The sequence below is a fragment of the Telmatherina bonti genome (genome assembly GCF_933228915.1).
Source record: "Telmatherina bonti genome assembly, chromosome: 23".
In the NCBI taxonomy this organism is placed as follows: Eukaryota; Metazoa; Chordata; class Actinopteri; order Atheriniformes; family Telmatherinidae; genus Telmatherina; species Telmatherina bonti.
The window spans coordinates 14,467,926-14,489,911 of record NC_136632.1 but is presented as its reverse complement, the minus strand read 5'-3'; the positions used below and the strand labels follow the sequence as shown (position 1 = coordinate 14,489,911).

General features: G+C 38.6%; 1 protein-coding gene across 2 annotated transcripts in view; it reads left to right on the top strand.

Moving 5' to 3' along the window:
- ahcyl2b (adenosylhomocysteinase like 2b) overlaps nt 1-21,030 on the top strand; it is a gene marked incomplete at its 3' end in the record, with an annotated part of 34,933 nt that extends 13,903 nt beyond the window's left edge. Inside the window, exons 2-17 of one of the 2 annotated variants that reach the window (XM_079263252.1) lie at nt 8,228-8,336; nt 12,062-12,205; nt 12,554-12,654; nt 12,729-12,831; nt 12,963-13,057; nt 13,416-13,522; nt 13,955-14,071; nt 14,244-14,307; nt 14,505-14,593; nt 14,683-14,753; nt 15,472-15,566; nt 16,264-16,362; nt 17,774-17,842; nt 17,956-18,034; nt 18,658-18,778; nt 19,322-21,030. In XM_079263252.1, the coding sequence (XP_079119378.1) occupies nt 8,228-8,336; nt 12,062-12,205; nt 12,554-12,654; nt 12,729-12,831; nt 12,963-13,057; nt 13,416-13,522; nt 13,955-14,071; nt 14,244-14,307; nt 14,505-14,593; nt 14,683-14,753; nt 15,472-15,566; nt 16,264-16,362; nt 17,774-17,842; nt 17,956-18,034; nt 18,658-18,778; nt 19,322-19,328 (1,470 nt within the window). Of the gene's footprint in view, nt 1-8,227; nt 8,337-12,061; nt 12,206-12,553; nt 12,655-12,728; nt 12,832-12,962; nt 13,058-13,415; nt 13,523-13,954; nt 14,072-14,243; nt 14,308-14,504; nt 14,594-14,682; nt 14,754-15,471; nt 15,567-16,263; nt 16,363-17,773; nt 17,843-17,955; nt 18,035-18,657; nt 18,786-19,321 lie in introns of those variants that run through there. The other variant, XM_079263251.1, reaches the window with a different exon arrangement.
- Nucleotides 21,031-21,986: the final 956 nt, after the last annotated feature.

The window sequence follows — 21,986 nt, the reverse complement described above, 5'->3', positions numbered from 1 at the left end:
CATTGGAAGAAAGATGTCTCACGTTTCAGAAAATGATCTGCTCTTTAATATCAAAGTTAAAACTATCTTTATTTGTTTGGGATTTTATATGGATAGTGAACTATACTGTAGATTCAAGATTATGGAAATTGCATTTATATAGGGTTAAATGTGCAGCTTAAACCTGCTCCTTATTTATATAATTTTGTTAATATGCTAGTGGTATATTATTGATCAGTTTGTTTGTCCAGTTTTACGTCCCAGGTTACGTCATAACCTCGAAATTACCTGCGGATTGAGGTCAGTCTGGCAGAAGTGCTTTTGGGATTTGGCTTTTTAGGATGTTTTCTGATATTGGTCTGTCGCGTTAAGCCTTTAACGGGACATGATCCTTTTTTTTTTTTTTTTTTCCCTCCCCCTTTTTTTTTCTCCTGACCTCACTTGTTGTCCTAGCACTCATTTGGCAGACATCATCTAAACACAAAGCTATTAAAAGCTCACTCTCACTTTAAGAGTACTCATCCTTTCACTTATCCCATCTGATCTTCACAATGTGCTCTTTTTAACTTTGTTTCATAATCAGCATGTGGATTTATTTTGTAGTGATGCTAAATTGACTGTTCTGGGAAAAAAAACTGCATTATTATGATTGAGGGAAAAGAAAGCCATCACACACCGAACTGATCATTATCCACTCTCGTTAGCTGCCATAATATGTTGTCCATTCTCTGCTACATTGCTTCACTCTGTGACCCTAACATGCTGAAACTTGGAAGATGTTGCCTTTTTTAAGAATAATATTAAAACATAAGTACAGTTTTAAATCCAGACACACGTGTCTTCCACTTCTGGAGAAGAAAATTAAGGAATAAGTTGAAAACTGGCAGCTTCCCACTTGCCATGAAGTCAGTCATTATAGTTATTGTTTTTTTTATGCAAAGGACCTTGCTTCAGGCCTTGATTGGCCCCGTATAATCTGCCTATGGTGCATGTTGTTCTTATACACAGACACACAGATTGCATTTTTTTTCTCCGAATGACTGATGTTCTTTAACCACTTAACTTGGCACATGTTAATTTTAAAACAAACATGTAATTATCAACAGATATCCATGACCCAGTACAACGTGCACTCTTCTATAGTCACATGTCTGTCCAGTGAAGTTGCTTTGCTCACCAAAGCAGCTCAAGTATAGACATTATAAATTTCACTTCAGTCTTGTTATCCTTCTGCTAAAGCATCATGGTTGGAGACACACCGAAAGCAGCAGAATATTTCTATCGGGGGAGCGTCCCTCCCCACCAACAAGATCCACTGCCCTCATTATAAGGTCAAATTAGTTAAGGTTATTTTAATGTGGTGGTTTGTGCACCTCCAAATGGCAACAGAAGTAATTTTAGATTCCTTTTCCCCTAGAATAGGCTGATATTTTACCCTTATAGTTAAAGAAAAAATGAAAATAAAAAGATTTTTATCCAATTTACATGACTATGTTGTAGTCACTCTCTGTCCATGGCAGAGATCTCTCTGATGCAACTCACATTGACACATGCACATAAACGCAGGTAATCGCACTTCCACCAGCAGACAGAGAGCTTGTTGTTGTGTTTCGGCTAAACGTCTCTCATTAGATCTGGTTAATCAGATTTCGATCAGAACTTTTACTAAATTCTTCCTTGTTTTAACTGTGAGTCATTTATCCCGTCCAGTGGCAGCTTATATCCCACGTGTGTGTGTTTTGGTTGTGTTTAGTCATGATGCCATGTGCTGAAACCACAATGCACTTTTTGTAGTCCGAAATGGACCAAGACCTGCACCGAGTCCGCTTTTTTAGTTTGAATCAGAATTTATTTGCGGAGTCACAATACTGCCAAACAAAGCAAACTTTCCAAGCAGCCCGACAAGGGTTTGAATCACAAAGGCTGACATAAATGTGTCCTTAGAGGATTGAAGTTTGGGAGATGCTACTGTGATTGGTAGGTTTCCTGTTACTGCTTCAGATTTCATAAATGCATGCTTCAGTAGAGCTGAATTTAGGGTTGCTTTTAACATCCTGTTCCTTAAGCCTTCATTTAGGTTACACATATTAAACTGAAGAATGAAAATTGACTAATACTATTACCAGTAGTCTGTATACAAATGTGTCTTTAGTCAGCAGTTTGATCATTAACAGCTGGTTATGATGGCCTACTTTTAGGCATAATCTTGCCATGAGCTGTATGAAGCGGATGCAGGTTGTCAAGCACCACAGATAGAATGGATTAAGAGATGAGACATGTTTAAACACCAGAGAGAAAAAGTCATAATTTCTACCATCACACATCAGATATGTAACACATTTGGTGCTTTGCTTTTGCTCCATTTGTCAGTTTCTGTCTTTAGTGATCAGTAATAAGAGCTGTTGCTTATGTGGGCCACTCCAAGCTGGAGTTTGTTTCAATGGTGAAAAAAGTGGTGCATCCAAAAGGCCAATGTCTGACTGTGGAAAAAGAAAGAATATCATCTTAGTCTTGATATCTAGATATAAAATGTAAAAGTACAAGTGAAACATTTTAGGCTAATTTTCTGTTGCATCACAAAAAAGTTGCTTTGGTTTTCTAATTTAAGGTACTGTGCAGCGAAAGACTCGATTGTCTGCAGAGGCACTGTAAGCTGGTTTAGAAATGGTAAAGCATTTAAACTGTGACTGATTAATTGGTTATAAATGTTTGACAGTCTGACAAGCTACCTTGCTATCACAAGAATGTCAAAGTTTCTGATGGCTATTGTACGAAGAAATATAACACTTCTCTCCTCATTCTGTGATGTTACCTTCAGTACACCAGACACACTCCTCTCCCTGTCCTCTGGCTTTCGTACAACATGATGCTGAATACAGGAATATTTCCTTTAAATCCGATTTGAAGTCTGTAATACTGTTTGGCACCAGAAATGAGAGCAGGCAAATTATTCTCCTGTGAAAACTTTCCTTTTGTGATGCACTTATGTAGTCGTACACAAAGTAAACATGCAGTTGCCCGTGGGACTCAAGTAAACATAACAGAATGATCACATGATTCTTTTCCAGCTCGACATGATTGCAAATTGTTGGGAGGTGAACATGAGCATTAAATTAATATTCTGTTAGCAGCCCAGCAAATGTAGCCAAAGTGAATCATTTAGCTTTAGTGGCCATCATCAGATTCCAATTTTCTTTCTGGTACATTCACAATTCACTATTGCTTGTTAGCAGTAAACTCCTTAGTGATGTCCCACTGAAGTGTTTGGCTTTCTCTTTTGCTTATGAGTTCTCAGTTCAGTAAACATGATTATCTGAATGAGTCTCGGTATGAAATGCTGTGTACAGATTTTTATGACCAATCTCCAGTGTCATGATTGGCTTCCTCCTTCTGAATAAAATATTTTGTGACAAAGTATTCAGTATAACATTCATCGACTGATAATTGAACTTTCATTATATTAAAATCCAAAAAGTGTTTTCCATGTTTACAGGGAAATTTGGTTTTACATGAAAGGACCTCAGCTGACAGCTCAGGAGGCTCAGTATTGTTGTTGCTGCAGGGGGTCCCTCCGCTCCATCCCATGCCCCCACTGTGTTTGATTTAGATCAGATTCCACACAGCACAGAAACATGAGTCTCTTCTGATCTGAAAGAGGCTAAAATCAGGCTGTAAAACTACAGGAGCATCTCATTTAAAGATGTGCAAGCATTGCACTGTTTCCTAACTGAACACACAGTTTTGATGAACTGAGATGTTTCCAGAAGAAGCTTGAACAAAGGCATTTGCAAATTCACAGCTGTGAAGACAGTTCTGTATGTTCTGTGCTTTTTTTCATAGCATGCCAGCTTGTGTCCCTATAGTCACAGCTGAGTACACACACACACACACACACACACACACGAGTATATGTTGTGAATTTTTTTGGCAAACAGAATTCCACTTTCCTGCAGGAATTACAGCAAGCTCCAGGCTTCATGAAACAGTTTAACAATATAAAAAACAAATACAGAATGATGCTGTTTTTGTGTGTGGCTACAGCTAACAATTATCTTCAATTAATCTTGTTTTCTGTGAAAATCCTATACATTTAAATGGCATAATTTTCCTGTTTAACAGTTACCTATGAGATACTATTTTTCAAGTTTTGTTTTCGAAGGTAGTTTAATTTCATATCAAAGGTAAATTTGATCAGAAGCTATATTCAGTGAACATTAATGTTCCAGTACTTTCTGACTAGCTAAGTATTCATGTTTTTGATTTTTAGCTGAACATCAAGCTAATGTTTAAAGTTTACAGCCAGCTTATCAGTTTCACCCAGAAAGGCTTTCAAATTCATGGAAAAAGCTAAACATTAATTAATTTTAGGGTTGACATTGTTTTTCCTACTTGGAGGTTTGCCAAAAGCTGGAGGGTTGCTGAAATGCTCAAGACAGCTCTGCATTTTTCACAATGTGAGTATTGTTAGTGAAAAAAGTCTCAACAGTTAAATATTGCAAACTGTTTATTTGTAATCCTTTATTTAAATATGATTTTTTGGGACATTTCACAACAAGTTGTTGTCTCTTGAGCTGCTACTAACGGCTCAGAAATGTGTTGCAGGTTTAACTAAAGAAATGTTAGACTTTCAGTTTATGATAACAGAAGAACGGCTCCCTATTCAGCAGGATGCATTGCTTCTGCCATCTACAGTCATGGGGAAGGGTGTGCGGCATCGCAACACATCACATTTGCAGCCACATCTGCGCATGTTTGTTTTCTCTCGTTTTTCATCCCAGAGGGGGTTTGTGTTTTCTTACTGGGACTGCCAAGATGCTCTCCATGCCCTGTATGGCAGCTCTCATGTTGCTCAGCTGGCTTGTTGACTGTGTGCAGACAGGGATGCTCTGCTTTATCCTCACACTTTGTCTGACCCGAAAGTGAAAACAAATCCGGTTGTTTCCGGTGGGCTGCAGAACTCGCAGCGCATATGCCAGGGACCAGGATTGAGATTCACTGGTATTTGTGGTTTTATTTAAAACACCATTACATAATGTTACAGAGTTAAATAAGCAGCTGGGACAAAAAGCCAGCGTGTGTGTGCTAGTGAGAGGTCCCAGTACTCTGCCATAAATGCTTTGAAGTGCTTTAGGGCTTCCATTTAGAGTTAAAAGGATATAGATTGTTCGCAGTTAAGCCCAGGCCTCCACCTCTTCTCCACCTAAAACACAAATAATGATGTTATTTTAAAATATAGAAATAGCATGATAACATCAGAATCCTTTCCCTGAAATGGATTGTCAAATGAATTAGAAATGGTGACATGTTGATTAATAGATCATCACACATGAAAATGTTAAGACTTAATTTGTTAGTTTATGACATGAGAGCAATGCAGACTGAGGAAGACCTGCCTTCCTTTCACACCTTGCAAACAATCTGCACATGAACCTTCTGATATCATTACAATAAAATGACCAGTTATGTTGTGGCAAAAAGAATGGATGTTGAACTGCTTTGTATGCACCAAGCTACTGATTAAATTATGCATGGAAAGTTTATTGCAACTGAACTCAATTAAGCATCATCCCCAGTGGTGTGATTGTGCATTAAATTCAGATACTGTATCTAGTAAATATTAAGAGATAAAACTGGTTTCCTGTGATTTTCTCTGTGTAAAACAAATTCCCTCCCAGTACATTGGTAAGTGACCTTTTCATGTGTTGCTGAGTCATGCAGACCTTTTCCTTAATACCACTCTATTGTGCTAGCCTGGAACTTATTAGTGTGGCTTTCTCCATCAGCTGTATCCTTCTCACATGAAACCAACCAATATTGGTGAGGATCTCATCTGTAGGTTTATTTGGGTTTAATTAATACATTAAAACCACAAATCTGATTTGTAACTAGACCTCATTGCTTTGTAGTTATAGTAAGCAGATGCTGATAAGAGCATGAGCTTACCAATGACCTTAAGTTAGACAGGGCAGTCTAATAGCATCAAGCTGAGACATGCATTTACTGTGCTGTCTTGGGCATTAAATTGGACAGATCCTTCCAAAATCAAGGTTGGCATAAAACAAGCAAGAATATCGTTAATATATGACTCTGGAGCCTTTAATTCCCCTTTATTGTGTGGCTGCTCATGTGTATACATACGGCAATTGAGCATCTACTGCTAAATGCTGTGTCATTTTTGGTAGCACCTCTTGTTCTAAGGTCTAATCCTAGTTGTGGTAATCGTGTCCCAAAAAACCTCATCACATAAGCCCTAGATCTCCTCCCCTTGACCTCCCAAAATTACCCTCAATCCTCCAGTGCAACTCTGAGCTCTTAAAGCTCCTCATATAACTTCCATCACATAAACGTAGAAAGGCCAACAAGCTGTATTGTAGCCTGTTTAGGGTCAGGAGTGTTGGCTGAAGGAACCAAATATACAAATGATGTGAACATCCCACATACAGTTGATCCCCAAGTAGTGGCATCATATTTTTCAATGTCTCCTTAATGGCCAATGTTGATGTGTGACACATCTCAGCAATTTGTTTTTGCAAAAAATTTCAAGATCAGATTCTTGTGGAGCCTTAAGAGGCCTGTCAATCATCTTATTCAGCAAGCTGAGTAACAGTGTTTGTGAATATATAAGAATCTGGACATTTAGTTAGTTCATTTTCTCTCAGTCTTAATCCTTAATGCTTGGGTCAACTGAGGTAAAGCAGTTCTTGAACCAGCAATTCGGGGACCCCAATCTCTTAAACAATTGACAATTACTACAAAGGTGGAGGGTGGGAGCAAGAGAAGGGGAAACAATCCATTGCATTGTGTCTGCTGCTGGTTGGAACAGTTTGGACTGGACCGTCTGAAAGCGGAGGCCAAAAACAGGCAGAGGAAGAAGAGGTGTAGCCTGTGAAAACATCAACACTTGAGGGATGAAATGCACTTGAATCAGACGCTGTTCCTCTGCACCCTTATGCGTGATAATGCTGAAGAAGAAGGAAGGGGATGACCGTGAACCCTGTGTGAAAAAGGTAATAGGAGAGACTGAGGTGGATTATCCTGGCTTTGCAGAATGTGGATGGAACCTGATACCACAACTTTCTATCTGGATATTAAGAGAATTGTTTCCAGAAGCAAATTAATGGGGAAAAAAAACCTCATCAGCTAATGGCGAGTAGTCCCAAACTGTGCTGATACTGGAAGTCAAGGTGTTGAAGGAGTTATGCTTTATGTCTGAAACAATTACAATATTTCCGTTTGTGTTTGTGTGTCCCACGTGTTGCCTGCATCATGAGCCCCTGTTTTATTGTCCATTCTGAACTGCAGCCACAGGTCAGAGATTAGTGTTGAGAGATGGCTAAGAGCTTGAACAAAAAAAACAAGAAAAAAGACGAAAGTGAATACTTTTGTACTTGTAGTCATAATAATATGATATTATACATCAGCTTCGCTGTATTTACTCCCACATTTGTGGGGAGTGGGGCGAGTAAATAGGCCTTCCTCATATCTCTGAAATTTCTAAGTTTATTTCTAAAAATCTGAAAGCATCTAGTGTTTTTCTCTTCAAGGAGAAAATGATAAAGAACAAAGGAATGAAGACCGATACATTTAAGATGTTTAATATAATACAATATAAATTAGATCTGTGTATTATTTTTGCACTTTTGTCTCATGGCTTTGGTAGATCTTATGTCAGTCCTCACAGAATAGAATTACCATTCAACATTTCATTTAAAGATTGAAAAGAAATTCTGTTTTCATGCCGTGGAAGTCGGTGGCATTGAACTTTTTCTTGTTGCATAGTTTATTGTTTAAATAGGTTAGCCATTTGTTCTATTATCACTTGATGAGTTATGATGCACCAGGGTATCAACTCTGATGCAAGATCCGACATAAACAAAGTGATAAAATCTTGTCCAGTATGGCAGTCTGCCAGCGGCGTGTTGCCTCCTAATTTTACCGAGCCAGAATGAACTGGTACCTTGTGTGGCCTTGTCACTGCTTGATAATAAAGTTTTGTCCCATTTATCTGTCTGTTCTTTCCACGGAGGCTGCAGTGTGCTTGTACCATCTCTTTTATCTATTTTTTTTGGAGACTATCTATAAAATATCCTGTTCTCATGCTGTTAAAAGAAACCACAATGGACTTGTATAGACTGAAGGTTTTGTTCTAATTCAACTATGGTTTAAAATACAATGTAACAATGCACGTGTAGGAATATAGGTGTTGTCAGAGTTCTGAAATTCAGTTGCCCTCCCTCTCTCTCTGCAGATCCAGTTCGCTGACCAAAAACAGGAATTCAACAAGCGTCCCTCAAAGATAGGCCGGCGTTCTCTGTCCCGATCCATCTCCCAGTCCTCCACAGACAGCTACAGCTCAGGTAAATGCAGCGTCTGGCTCCTGTTCAATATCCCTTATCAGACATTCCGGTGTAATGACACTTTTCCGCTGGGTTCCACCTGGATGAATGGTTGAATGACCTTACCTATTTCCTCATTAACTAACTCTTGTCCCTCTGTCTCGCAATCTCACACTCAGACCCTGAGGTTTATGAGACTGTAGGCTCTGTGTTTGAGGTTTAGCTGCTGGTGGTCCACTTGGACAAAAATGAACAGTGAGAGCTGCGAAGCATGCAAGATTGAATGGTACAGGAGGTCTAAATCAAGGATATTAACTGTAGTGGTGGCAGGATGGAAACATAAAAGATTTGTATGTGTAGTCAAAGTAATAAAGGTGGAGGGGAAGGCTTCAATGACTTATTAAAGCTTAAGACTTGGATGAGAGCATTTAAAAATCTGTTTCTATAGCAACTATAACCTCTATCGTGTTGTTTTCCATTGATGAGATATGCCAGTTGACTTAGGCAACAATGCTGAGAGGAAAAGTTTTGACAGGCTCTGCTAAGAATAACAAGGTGAAGTTGATATAAACATGTATATCCATCTGCTGGATAATCACACAAGGAGAGGAGATGGTCACGAGCCAACATGGCTCTAAATGTTGTTCAGAGGAAGAGGGAGAAAACAATCAAAGATGCTGTACTTATAAGAAATTGCTAACATCCGTGTCTTGTTCAGTCTTTAGACTAGGACATTTAAGACATTTCCAAAATTCCTCTTCTGTTGTGCTGAAAGGAAAAAAGTCTAAAATGGAGACTTTACTCTTTTCAGCACTGTAAAAGTGGAGTCTTTGGGAAGGTTTGAATGCTGCACAGCTTAAGCTGCTTGGACTGCATCTTTTTGATACCCTGCTGTGTGTCAGAAGTCACAATCTACTGTGACACCATTAACATGATGAGTTAATCTGCAAAACCATGTGGACGATGCAACCTCTGTTTGCAGAAATATGATGTACAAATGACAGATGGACGGCAGATGATCATTTGGACCTTCTGTCAGTATTATTGGATGGTTGGAATGGGTCACTCTGGTCAGGTGCTTAAAAATGCTCTCAGTATTTTGCTCTCTTACAAAGAAAAAAATTGTGCATGTTGGCACGACTAGCACATTTGCAAAACCACTCTTATTGTTTGCTGGCAGCACCAGTCAGCCTCAGTGGAGAAAATGGTTGAGATGTTTTTCTAATGGAAAGTGACTAAAAGCATCCAAAATGCACTTATTATTTGTTCACCTTTGAGAGTTTTTTCTTTGAAAAAGTCCAAACTGACCTGGCATCAACTTGCCTGTGAAATTTAAGTGAATTTGTTCCAAGTTGATTTGAGCTACAAAATCCTTCATACTGCACCTTAATGAAAAGCTGTTCTCACACACGACCACCAGAGATTTTCAGGAGGAAGTCTGGGCTATCTGGGCAGGTCTTTTTCCATAGTTATTTAAACAAGCACATATGGGGCTTTCTGTTAGAGACTGGCTCTCCCAGCTTGAAATGTGTAGGAGGATGTGCAGGGGAATGGCTGTCGAGAGCAAGCAGTACGCAGCACATTATGCCGTGGAGGTCGCTGTGTTTTCTTTACAACACACTGAGAATAGAAGATGCGGTTCTGTACTGTGCTGATATGAGTACTGTGTGTATGTGTAAATATCCACAGTTGCAAAGTGACTCCAAACATACATACACATTACACACTGTAACAACAAAGATGGTGGAATGTTTGTTGATAACTTCTTAGACTCATCTAAGAATGTGTCTGCACGTATTGCTTAATGCCATCAGCAATAAAGTGCAATATAAATCTATTATTATCATTGTTATTATTATCATTGTTATTATTACTGTTGTTATTATTATTATGATTATTATTAACCTGAGATGTTGCTTTGGATTTGGGATTTTGAGATTTTAGTTGGAAAGATTTCTTTATGAAAGTGACTCTTGACAGTGTTGGTTCCCACAGCATGTCCACCACCAGGCACATATAGGTTTGTTAACGTGTTTTTTTTTTTTTTAAACAGGACCAAGTTTATAAACCAAAGTCAAGGCAATCACTGCAAGTTTATGAACTTAAACTTACCATGCTAAACTAGCTGTGAAGACCTTTTGTTTCAATGTGAAAGGAATACTATATTTTGTGTGTTAAAGCATATTTTGTATATCAATCTTATTTGTGCAGAATCCACAATCACGATTGCCTCGGCTCACAGATTTCTTGTCCTTCTGCCTGTCAGGATAGATGAGAGATTTCAAATGAATATTTGTCCTGACAGGTGTTTTCTTTTTTTCTTTCTTTAATTTTAATCCATTCTCCTTCATGACCATGTACTGTATGTACTTACCTTTAACGTTGTTTAACAGCTGTAAAAAAAACCACAGGGCTTGTATTGACTGGCTGAACTGCTGTTATTTCATTTCTCAGCTGGCTGCACCTTAAATACATATAGAAGGAAACTTATTAAAAACAGCTCAGCCCCTCCATTGAAAAAACAGACGTATGTCCTGCAGTAACTCCATCCTATTCATTATCATATTCAGTTATTTAAATATTTTGTATTTAATTTTAGAAATTAACAATACCTAATGTGCTTGTGTCACTTTAATTTCTCGTTTTCTGTAGTTTCCACATACATCGTGTGTATACTATAAGCTATATGTGACCTTATAGCTGCTGTAGCTTTGAATTGCAGTACTTTATATTAGTTTTATACATTAGGACCTTTATTATTGTCTGATTATAACAGTCTATTAAACTGCCAGTTTTTCCATGCAAGTGCCAGTGTCATCCTAGGTTGTGACTGTCAGCACAGTTTGGTTTACCCATTGAGCACCAGCTGGAATATATGTATGTGTTTCTGTTTTAGACTGAACAATGTAGGCACAATTTACCATTTTGTAGTATTTTAGGGGTGAAGGGAGGATTGTGGATAAATAGTGCGTTTTTTTTTTTTAATGCACGTCATTGGATCTAAATAGGTTAACCAGTGCTCTCCCCTTTTTTGCATTTTGTTTCTCTAAATAATCATACAGATGAAAGGGTTGCCATCAGTGCATCATCCATGTGTACATGCTGTGCACGCATGGCTGGGCGGGAAGGTCGAGTCAGACCAAGTAAAACTGAAAGAAAAAATATTGGGGCAAAACACTTTAAAAAAAAAAAAACAAAAAAAAAACTTGACATTCTACACCTGCTTATAGTTTATACTGAGCCACATCAACTTGAAAGATGGCAAATGATGTTGCCATCAAATGCCAGCTCTACACAAGAAGCACGTCTGAAGTGATTTAGCCAGAAGCACAGGAACCATGCATGCTAGTTTCAGACACAGACTATAAGCGTCTTCTGTTTATATCTTAAAGACATGCAATGACAGCTTCCTACGATCTTTCTTTTTATATATTCACTTTATTGTGTAGATGCAGCCTGTATTTTGCTTTGTGCTATAAACAGTTAGAGGAAATGTTTCAGCCGTCAGCTTTATAATCAATTAAAACACATTGTCCAGAAGCTATGGTCTACTGAAGTCAGATTACAGGCTGGAGAATGAAGCTGGTTTTGTTCAACTAAAACCAAACGCAGAGCTCCATTGTGCTTTCTTTCCACACATAAGAGTCCAGCTCAGGCAAAAACATGTAATTACTTATATTCTAGTGGCACTAAAACTATCTTCACTTGTGCGTGACATGTTGACAGCAGTGTGTGGTTATTTGCAGCGGCATCCTACACTGACAGCTCGGACGATGAGACGTCTCCTCGGGACAAACAACAGAAGAACTCTAAGGGCAACGGAGACTTCTGCATCAAAAACATCAAACAGGCCGACTTTGGACGCAGAGAGATCGAGATTGCTGAGCAAGGTAAACCAAAACGCTCTCCGTGCACACTTTATAAAGCAATGTTGGGCTTTAAAACCAAGTCTGTGTGAACCAGTATACATTCCAGTATTGTATTACAAACAAGTCATGCAATGATGTAATGCAAATGCTGAAGCATAAAACATACACAAAGCCTCAGCTGAACCCTGAGGGCTACACACACACACACACACACCCCTTTTTATCCAGAGCATCTGTAACTCTTTCAGCTGGATGAGTCAATGGATTAGTGTTGAAGTATTAAAGGGATTAAAGATGGGAATTCCTTAACCATCAAGCTGATTCCGGTATGAACTTATGAATGTGTGTATGTGTTTCCTTCTGTTTCAGAGATGCCAGCATTGATGGCTCTGAGAAAGCGAGCCCAGGGGGAGAAACCCCTTGCTGGTGCCAAGGTTGTGGGTTGCACTCACATTACCGCCCAGACTGCTGTAAGTAAGAGAAGGTAAAATACATCCTGGATGTCTTGCAGCAGCTACAACAATAAATCAAATGATCTCCTCAGGTGCTGATGGAGACTCTGTCAGCTTTGGGGGCTCAGTGCAGATGGGCAGCATGCAACATCTACTCCACCCAGAATGAAGTTGCAGCTGCTTTGGCAGAGGGAGGTGAGGCTCTTCAGGGTTGCTGCATGTGACACCTGACTTTCCTTTTTTTTTCTTTTTCTTCTTTCTTCATGTCATGCTGTGATGATCACGCTTTCTGTCAGCTGTGCATTCAACACTTCCCGTCTCTGTAGGTTTCAGCGTATTTGCATGGAAGGGTGAGTCAGAGGACGACTTCTGGTGGTGCATTGATCGTTGCGTAAACGTGGAAGGATGGCAACCAAACATGGTAGCACACCTCTGTTTTTAATAGTGTTATTACTCAAGAACTTTTAGAAACATTTAATGCAGATGTATTATTTTTTAATAGTCTACAGTAACCAAAACACAGTAAACAACTGAGTAAAAAACTCAGCTTTGTAATTATGTCGTTTCTGCCAATGTGGGTTAAAATACAGGAAGAAGGATACATTGATGTGAATGTATGTTGATTCTTTTGAATATTCTCTTATTATCTAAGATGTGTTATTTCACCATTAAACCACAGGAAAGTTTTCACCCTTTTGTCATTAACCTTTTGTTTCCTTATTCCATCTTCTGCTAATCTTCCTCCCCCTCTTCTGTTCATCTGTGTCCCTGACTGTCAGATCCTGGATGACGGTGGAGATCTGACTCACTGGATTTACAAAAAATATCCCAACATGTTCAAAAAGATCAAGGGCATTGTGGAGGAGAGTGTTACTGGTGTGCACAGGTAGGACATTTAGTTTACATTCACGCATTTGTTTTGCTATATTTGTGCTAAGAGGAACAATTATATCTTACTGCTTTTAAAGAAAGCATTTTTATGTCACTCTAAATTAGAGATTTACAGATTTACATAAACTTGCACACCAGACATGCATTCTTAGATGTGGCAACATCTCCATCTAGTGGTGAAAATTAGTTTCTATAAATGCAGTGCTTTGTGAAATTGCAGCACAGTTTTTCATTTGCAAATTAAACCGTTTGACTGACGTTCATGAAAAAAATCCCTTTACATCAAAGTTTTATCACATGGCTTTTTCTTTTTGCTCCTTTCATTTATTTTGTTTTTAATTTTCTTTTCAGCAAACAAACTGCTTTCACATCTATTTTTTTTTTATGTTTTGTGTTTATATAACTTCTCTTTTCTATGTTTTTGTAGGTTGTACCAGCTGTCCAAGGCAGGGAAGCTGTGTGTTCCAGCCATGAATGTCAATGACTCTGTTACCAAACAGAAGTTTGACAACCTGTACTGCTGCAGAGAATCCATCCTAGATGGGTAAAAAAAAAAAAAAGACACTCCCACTTTACAGTTATGATTTATACCTCTGACTGTTTAGTTGTTTTGTGTAACACTAAGCGATACACAGCAATTACACCTTCCTTTAATCACACTTGCAGTGTGAATAATTAATAATGTGTCAGTACTATAATGGCTTCTGTGTCCTCAGCTTAAAGAGGACCACGGACGTTATGTTTGGAGGAAAACAAGTGGTGGTGTGTGGATATGGAGAGGTAAGGTTGACGGCTTCATCTTGTCGTGAAATTTGAGGAAAAAAAAACAAAGAAAAAAAAAACATTGTAGCAACTATTTTTTTGTCCACAAAAATGACTGAAGACTGAATTTTAAAATTAGACAAATATGCATTTTAGGGCAGTTTTAGCCTCTGCTGTGATATTTTTTTGTTTCCTTGATGCCTTTTTGTCCTCAGGTTGGAAAAGGCTGCTGTGCTGCCCTCAAAGCTATGGGCTCCATCGTCTACGTCACAGAGATTGACCCCATCTGTGCCTTGCAGGCCTGGTAAGCATTCTGGGTTTCCCCATTGAAGCTCTCTTAATATTAGCGTTGCATTAACTTTACACACATTCTTCTCTTTAAACCAATTGCAGCATGGATGGCTTCAGGCTGGTAAAGCTCAATGAAGTCATCAGACAAGTGGATATTGTCATCACCTGCACAGGTTGGTTGCTTGTCTGCAGAAAGAACCTCCTTCAGTTCTGGTTGCTGACTTTTTTTTTAAAAAGTAATTCTGCATGATAATTATTAGATTGTTTGCTAATTGCCTCTCAGCTGCCGTATGAGGATTTGTCCTGTTGGCCTTTGTGCTGGGATATGATCCACAGTTAAGGATGTATAAATAAATAATTACATCATTTACACACAGAGAACTTGCATTGTGTGTTTAGGCACAAAACCGTAAGTCAAAGTTTTCTGTCTTCATTTATGAAGGTTTATGAGATGGCTATTCAGCCATTGCAATCACTCTGCTGCAGTTACTAATCAGGTTTCAGCCCAGCAGGCCGGGAAGGTGAACACTGAATTGAAGCAGAGAATTACTTGTCCCTACTTCATTACCTAATGCTGCTGGCAGGCCTGCGGCAAAGTGCAGTTTCTGTGGTTGCAGCCAAACAGGAAAGATAATCTATAGATGAATGGTGTGATGATGAATTTAGTTCATAACATTTCATTGTGTTGTGAAGTGTAGAAAGTATGACATGCAGAAGTTTTAGTATGGTCACACACCCCTGTGAATAAACAGTGAATAATGCTAACAGTTAATCACATTTCAAGCCTTATTTAACTTTGTTCCAGTCTGATGTTAGTAATAAAACCATGAATGTCGCAAACAGTTGTTTTTCATCACCAGATTTTTCTCCTGTTTTCTTTTCAATTATCAGGAAATAAAAATGTTGTGATGAGAGAGCACCTCGACCGCATGAAGAACGGCTGCATCGTCTGCAACATGGGGCACTCCAACACAGAGATCGATGTGGTCAGTCTGCACACACTCTGAATGAACTGTTTTTTTTAGCAAGTTACTCTTTCAGAAAACAAGAGGGATCAGAACAGCGTGGGTTGTTGTCAGATGTTTGTAAAACTTTACCTTGGGATTTGATTGTTCTCTGTTGCCGTGGTAACTGACAGCGTCACTAGTGATGGTCAAAACTAAATGCTTCTCAGGTATTAAAATGACGCGAGCATTTTCAGTTTGGGATGAGTGTAGCATCCTTTCTATTTGTAATATTTCCAGATACCTTAATGACAGTTCATCCCACTGTTTAATGTCATACTGTGACACCATTAGAGCTGATGTAAAGTAATAAAATGGGTTCAGGATTATATTTAATTTTAGACTTAATTCAGCATTTATGCAGATTGAAATGCTGTGAGTGCAGCATTAACACAACAAAGATGAGGTTTGTGGTGTTTTGACTTTATTCTGTGACGCAGGGGGATTGAAAATGTGGGATTAAAAAGACAATAGTTGGAGGATGTGGTGGAAATGGTAGAGGAAGTTGTTCACATATGAGAGGAGCTGTGAATCACTTCAGATCTGAAAGGAACTATAGGCCAAGTGAACTTTTGACCCAGGTTTATGGATGGACAATTGCCCAGTCAAACAGAAATAAGAGGTCTGGAAATAAAGCAGCTAAACATCTATAAATGCAGGTGTCGTGATCATTTTACAGGCGAGCCTGCGGACTCCTGAACTAACCTGGGAGAGAGTGCGCTCTCAGGTGGACCATGTCATCTGGCCTGATGGCAAGAGGATAGTCCTGCTGGCAGAGGTATACACATGAAAACACACACACGTTTATGAATATATGAAAGGATCATATCAATGCAACTGAACTGGGCCAGAAACACCGTAATGTGGTTGGACATCGGAGACAACATACGGATTTCTGTTGTCTCTGGTGTGTCTTTAATAAAAGAAAAATGTAAAACTTGACATCTCACAGGAAAGTATGTATGTACACATGAAGTTCAGGAGGGTCCGACAGATTACTAGCAAGTCCATGTTTGTGTCTGAAGCCATTTTATCTGCAGCAGGTTTCAGCTTCATTAGTAAACCTGCTTTCTCAGCCCTTACCTGCCTCCTGATAAAATCTACTTTCAACACTTCAGAACCAAAATAGAGCTGTGCTCTGAAAATACCATTTATTTAAAGCAACAAAAGGGCATTCTAAATTTATAATGCGACTGATTTTAAAAACAATGAATATTTGAGGAGTTATTTGGCATTCCTTTGTGAGTCATAAGGTAATGTAAGTTCAAACAGTTATCTGTGAACATTACCTGCTTCATCTTAATACGATCTGACAATAAAAAGTTTTAGGAGACTGCAGTCTAAGTTCTATTCTATGCTGTGCTGTGCTGTGCTGTGCTGTGCTGTGCTATGCTAGGCTAGGCTAGTCCTTTAACAGATGCTTTTATCCAAGCCGACCTGCATGAGCTGCAGAGCCTCTTTGGTTTTCACAGTTCTACCTGACTGCAAGCGTCTTAACTTGAACCTTCATAAGAAAATGACTTTTACTGAAACAGCATGTTTACCAAATACCTTTTAGTATGAATTATTTGAAATGGTAACTTCTGAGGTTCAAATGGAGACAAGAAATTCTGAAATTGTGTTTTGTCTGGTTTTTATATTGTTTTAATTTTTATGCTTTATTCTGTTGAATGGCAACGCCTATGAAACAAATAGGAGTGCCTTTACCCATCAGGTTGTTGTTTATAGATCTGATTTTGGAGCAAATATTGATTTGAAAATCTTATTTGAAAGTGAGAATTGACAACAGAATTTCTAAATCCAGTCAGCTGTAAAAGAAAATCTGATAAGTTACATCAGCAGGAAAAACTTGGTTTTGAGTCATAGCCTGATAATGTAAAGCAACTTCTTCTCTAGTGGAAAATGTAGAATACAAAAAGCTTCAACATGTGAAAACACAATTTCTCAAATGTATCTTCTTGTGTAAATGAGGGATGCATTTTAATAGCAGTTTTAATTTCGCTTTCATTGTAGAATCAAAACGTTTCTCTGCTTCCTCTGCAGGATCCACAACAGCAACAATAACAGAAAAACAATTAGTTACATCTTAAGTACAATTTAAGGGAAATGTGCAGCCAATTGTTTCAAATTTTTTGTGATGAATATTTTTTATCATATTATGATCTTTTTCGTTTTTTCTCCCTCTACAGGGTCGTTTGCTGAACCTGAGTTGTTCCACTGTGCCCACATTTGTGCTTTCTATCACTGCGACAACTCAGGTAAACTATGGTTCAATCTGGGACATTCTTTACACGACTGAACACAATGAAACAAAGTTGTTGTTTTTTTTTTAGTGGGCAGGTGGGTAACTCTTGTCTTTGTCTCTTATCAGGCTCTGGCTCTGATAGAGCTCTACAATGCCCCAGAAGGACGCTACAAGCAGGATGTTTATCTGCTGCCGAAGAAGATGGGTAAGATCTCAGTTAAAACCTTACTGGTGCAGTGCTTGGACAAAAAGCACAAAATACAAGAAGAGTATACTTAAAACAGAAAATCCAACCAGTGAGATATGTATATCAGGTAGATCAGTCGCCACCACCCACAGTCTTTTAGAGGAAGTGATAATAGCCAGTTTGTTTTGGCCCTGCAGAAAGCCTGCAGGCACACTGCATTCATCTTGCTGTAGACAGCCTCATCTGCTCAGTCCAGTGTTGAGTCCTTCAGTTGCGAATCATTGACAGTAGAATGAATCCTGTGTCTGACCACATATGTGTGCGTACATGCAGCTCCAAGCTCGTCTGCAGCACTACCACTATCATTTCTTAGCCGTCTCTCAGCTGCTGAGAGCAGTGCATAGTAAAGAAAAGCAAATGTAGGTCACACTGTCAGCGACTGCTGCAGTCAGTGCAGCACACTGACACAAACATGAGACAGGAGAGGACTGTGATGAGAAAAGACAAATGAGCATACGAGGTATTAGTGACAGCAGAGGGAGAAATCAGATAAATCACTCTCTACTACTCACGTTTTCTTTTTTAAATGATCCGTTAAAGATTCCTGGAGAATGTTAACATGTTTCTTTCCTGCCCTGCAGATGAGTATGTAGCCAGCCTACATCTCCCAACATTTGATGCACATCTTACGGAGCTGACTGATGAGCAGGCCAAGTATCTGGGCTTGAATAAGAATGGACCCTTTAAGCCAAACTACTATAGGTATTAAAACCAATCTGTACAAGTTTGAATTCTGTTTAAAGGCTACATGTGTAACGTTTGGAATAGTAGAGGCAGAAAGATATGGCATCCATTACTTAGCTTGTGGCTATGTGTTTTTAATTGCCTGCTTCTTTGTGATAAAGTCTAATATATGCACTAATTGTCATGTGGCGCATCAAAAATGGTGTACTGCAAGGAATTTTAGGTACTGCAGCCAGAGACTGTGTATAAACAGATTGCAGCCTGCAACGTGTAAAACTGCAGTGTGCAGACTTGTATTGTCTGCTGTCTAGATTTGCAGGTTATTGCAAGTTTCTTAGCTGTTGATCATTATTCTCCTTAATCGTGAAGTTGTTTATCTTTCTTCCTGCCTGAGTAGCAGAATATGTACAGGAACCATGTTGAAACCTGTGGAATGCAGTCTAAGCTGTAAACATGTTAGCTTTGGGACGTGTTAGCTTGTGTTTCAATACCTGTTTTAAGTTGCTTTACTTCATATTTTTCACAGCGTTAATGCAAGCTGCTGTTTTTGTGGTTTTCCAGGTATTAAAGCTGTTTTGAGTGGGGTTACCTGTGAAAATATCAATACTCCATGAATCGCACAGACTCGCAGAGGGAGAGGAGGAAAAGACAGACTTACAGAAGAGTCAACTCACCTGCTTTACATCTGGCGCAAGGAGGGAGGAGAATGTGTGGTTTTCCCTGCGCTCATGACGGTTGTTTTATTTATTTCATACATGACCACAGTAATAATAATAATGATAATAACTACTCTGTGGAGCTGCTCCTGCCATTTGCCACTAGCTAGCTCCACTTCTTCTCCTTAAAGGTGTTGTACGTCCCTTCAAGCTGTCATTTTGCCATCATCAACTTTCTCTTTAGACGCTCATTTACGTGTCAAGTTGTATGTGAAACCTCCATCCTCCCTTCTCCATTGCTAGATCTTTATTTCTATATCTGTTAAAGAATAAATGACAGATGCTAAAAGGTTATATATACTCTAAAAACTTGATTTAAAAAGAAAAATGTGTGAATGAAGATTTAGGGACGGACAATTTTTGTCTTTTTTGTCATTCTTTTTTCTACCTGTGATTTTGTTTTCTTCTGTTCAACTTTTGTAAGGGTGGGACTAAATTTAGTAAGAGGGTCTTGGGGTCCAGTTAGATCTTGTATTTTATTTGATTGAGACTTGTTTGGGTTCTTTTTTTTTTTTTTTTTTTTTAATAGAATGACTGGATGGCAACTGTTTTTTTCTACCAGTCACTTAGACTCACAGTCAGCACGTTTACATGACACACAAAATGAAAAGGTGTTAGACCAAAACTGGACTTCTAAAATTCATTTAAAATTATAATATGACTGAAATCGCATAGCCATGCTACCATATTAAGTCTGTTTGGAAGTTGGGAAAATCCTGCATGTACATGAGGCGCTGGATGCAAATGGGCCTATGTGCTCTGCACATGCTCCAAAATTCTGTCATTGTCTAGAAGCAGTAAAGCGTTAAGTGTATATTAATACTGAATTCCCAATAAAGCTGCTCTCATTTTCACATTTTTCTGGTTCTTTAGTCAGACGGCTAAACACATTACAGATTGGTGCTGAAAAGCAGCCTGTTAAGACTCTCTGTCCACTCAGTGGCTTAAATCATTTCCAGTGTTTTCTCTCATAAATGCCAGATTTTGTTTTAGTCGCAGAATAATCTAATGAAATTCTCTGAAGTGCAGTAAATTCTGCTTTCCTTAACATACGTACATTGATCTTCTAAAGAAAATGAAAAAGCAACAGAATGTTTTAGGTTTATTTCCACGCAGTCCACAGCATCGGCCTTGGACATGTTTTGCTGTAATAACTCGATTTGCTTACCATGCATGTATACTGGGTGAAGGACAGTGGTCCAGTTCAGCCTTTGCTCGGCCCAGCTGTGCATGTAATCGTGCTAAGTGAATCATCTCATCAGCTGCTTTTCTCTCGACTTCCAGCTGCATAAACATGCCAGTGTTAGAAGTAATGAAAAGTATTTAACCTTTTCATTTAGTCTTTTCCTTTAACAAGAAACTGATTCTTCATTAGAAGCATGGCTGATTGTCAAATCATGACAAAGGTAATACTGTATATTTAGATATTTATATAGAATTTAAGATTTTTCTCTTTTGTTTTTGTTTTTCCTGCACCATCTAACATTACTTTTACAGAATCAACACATCATCCAGATGTGCGATTAAGTATTCTAATGATCTGTGTAATAAATGTACTCAAACTCGCTTTTTTTTTTTTTTTTTTTTTTTTTTTTTTTTTTTTTTTTTTTAAATTGTATGATAGCATATTTACAGAACATGAAGCAAGGTGTTTCCAGGCTGGTACTGAAGCAGATTTTTCCTATCAGGTCCTCAATAAATAAATAAATAAAAGTATGGTGCTGTTTTAATGTACTTGTCATACACAAACGCAGCAGATCAGGTACCCAACAGTGTAGATTTAATAATAAATCATCACTATTCATGATGTTTGTGGTTTGGCTTTGATGGTGGACTTCTATCTGTCATGGAAGGTGTTTGTACTGATAGCAGCAGCTCATCTCCATGCTAAGCTGATGGTTGATGATGTTGGTCCTGGATTTATAAAACAACTGCCTGCACCTTGTTTCTGTACCACCTCTTAGCCTCAACCAGTCATTTTAAACTGGCCTCCCGTGAGGTTCGGTCTGCTTAATTTTGTTATGAAGGCACCACAAGCTGAACAAACAAAAAATACATTTCTTAATGCGGCAGTAAATGATCCAAACCTGCTGGATTGGGTTGCACAATAAAAAGCAGTTCCGCCTTTTGAGCAGGTGGCACAAAACATTTAGCCCGCTGGATAAACCCACCTGTTAAAATTTAAATAGCAGTTTGTCATCTCTGCACAGTGTTGCTGTGAAGGGGGGACCAAATGTCATGACGCCACTGCAAAACAGAAAATCCCATTTTGTATTACTTCCCTGCCAATGTTTGTGTGTTCTTGTCTCCTTGTGGTGTCGAGTCTCCATCCGAGTTCGTATGACCTGCGTGAATGTGTGCTAAAAAAAAACAAGTAAGCGTGTGTGTGTGTCTGCTGTCTGTCCAAATCTTTTTTTTTTTTTTCTTTTCTTTTTTTTTTTGTATTTTTATAGGCCATAGTTGCTTTAACAGCTGCCTCAGGATCCAAGAATGTGTGTTAAAGGGGGGTA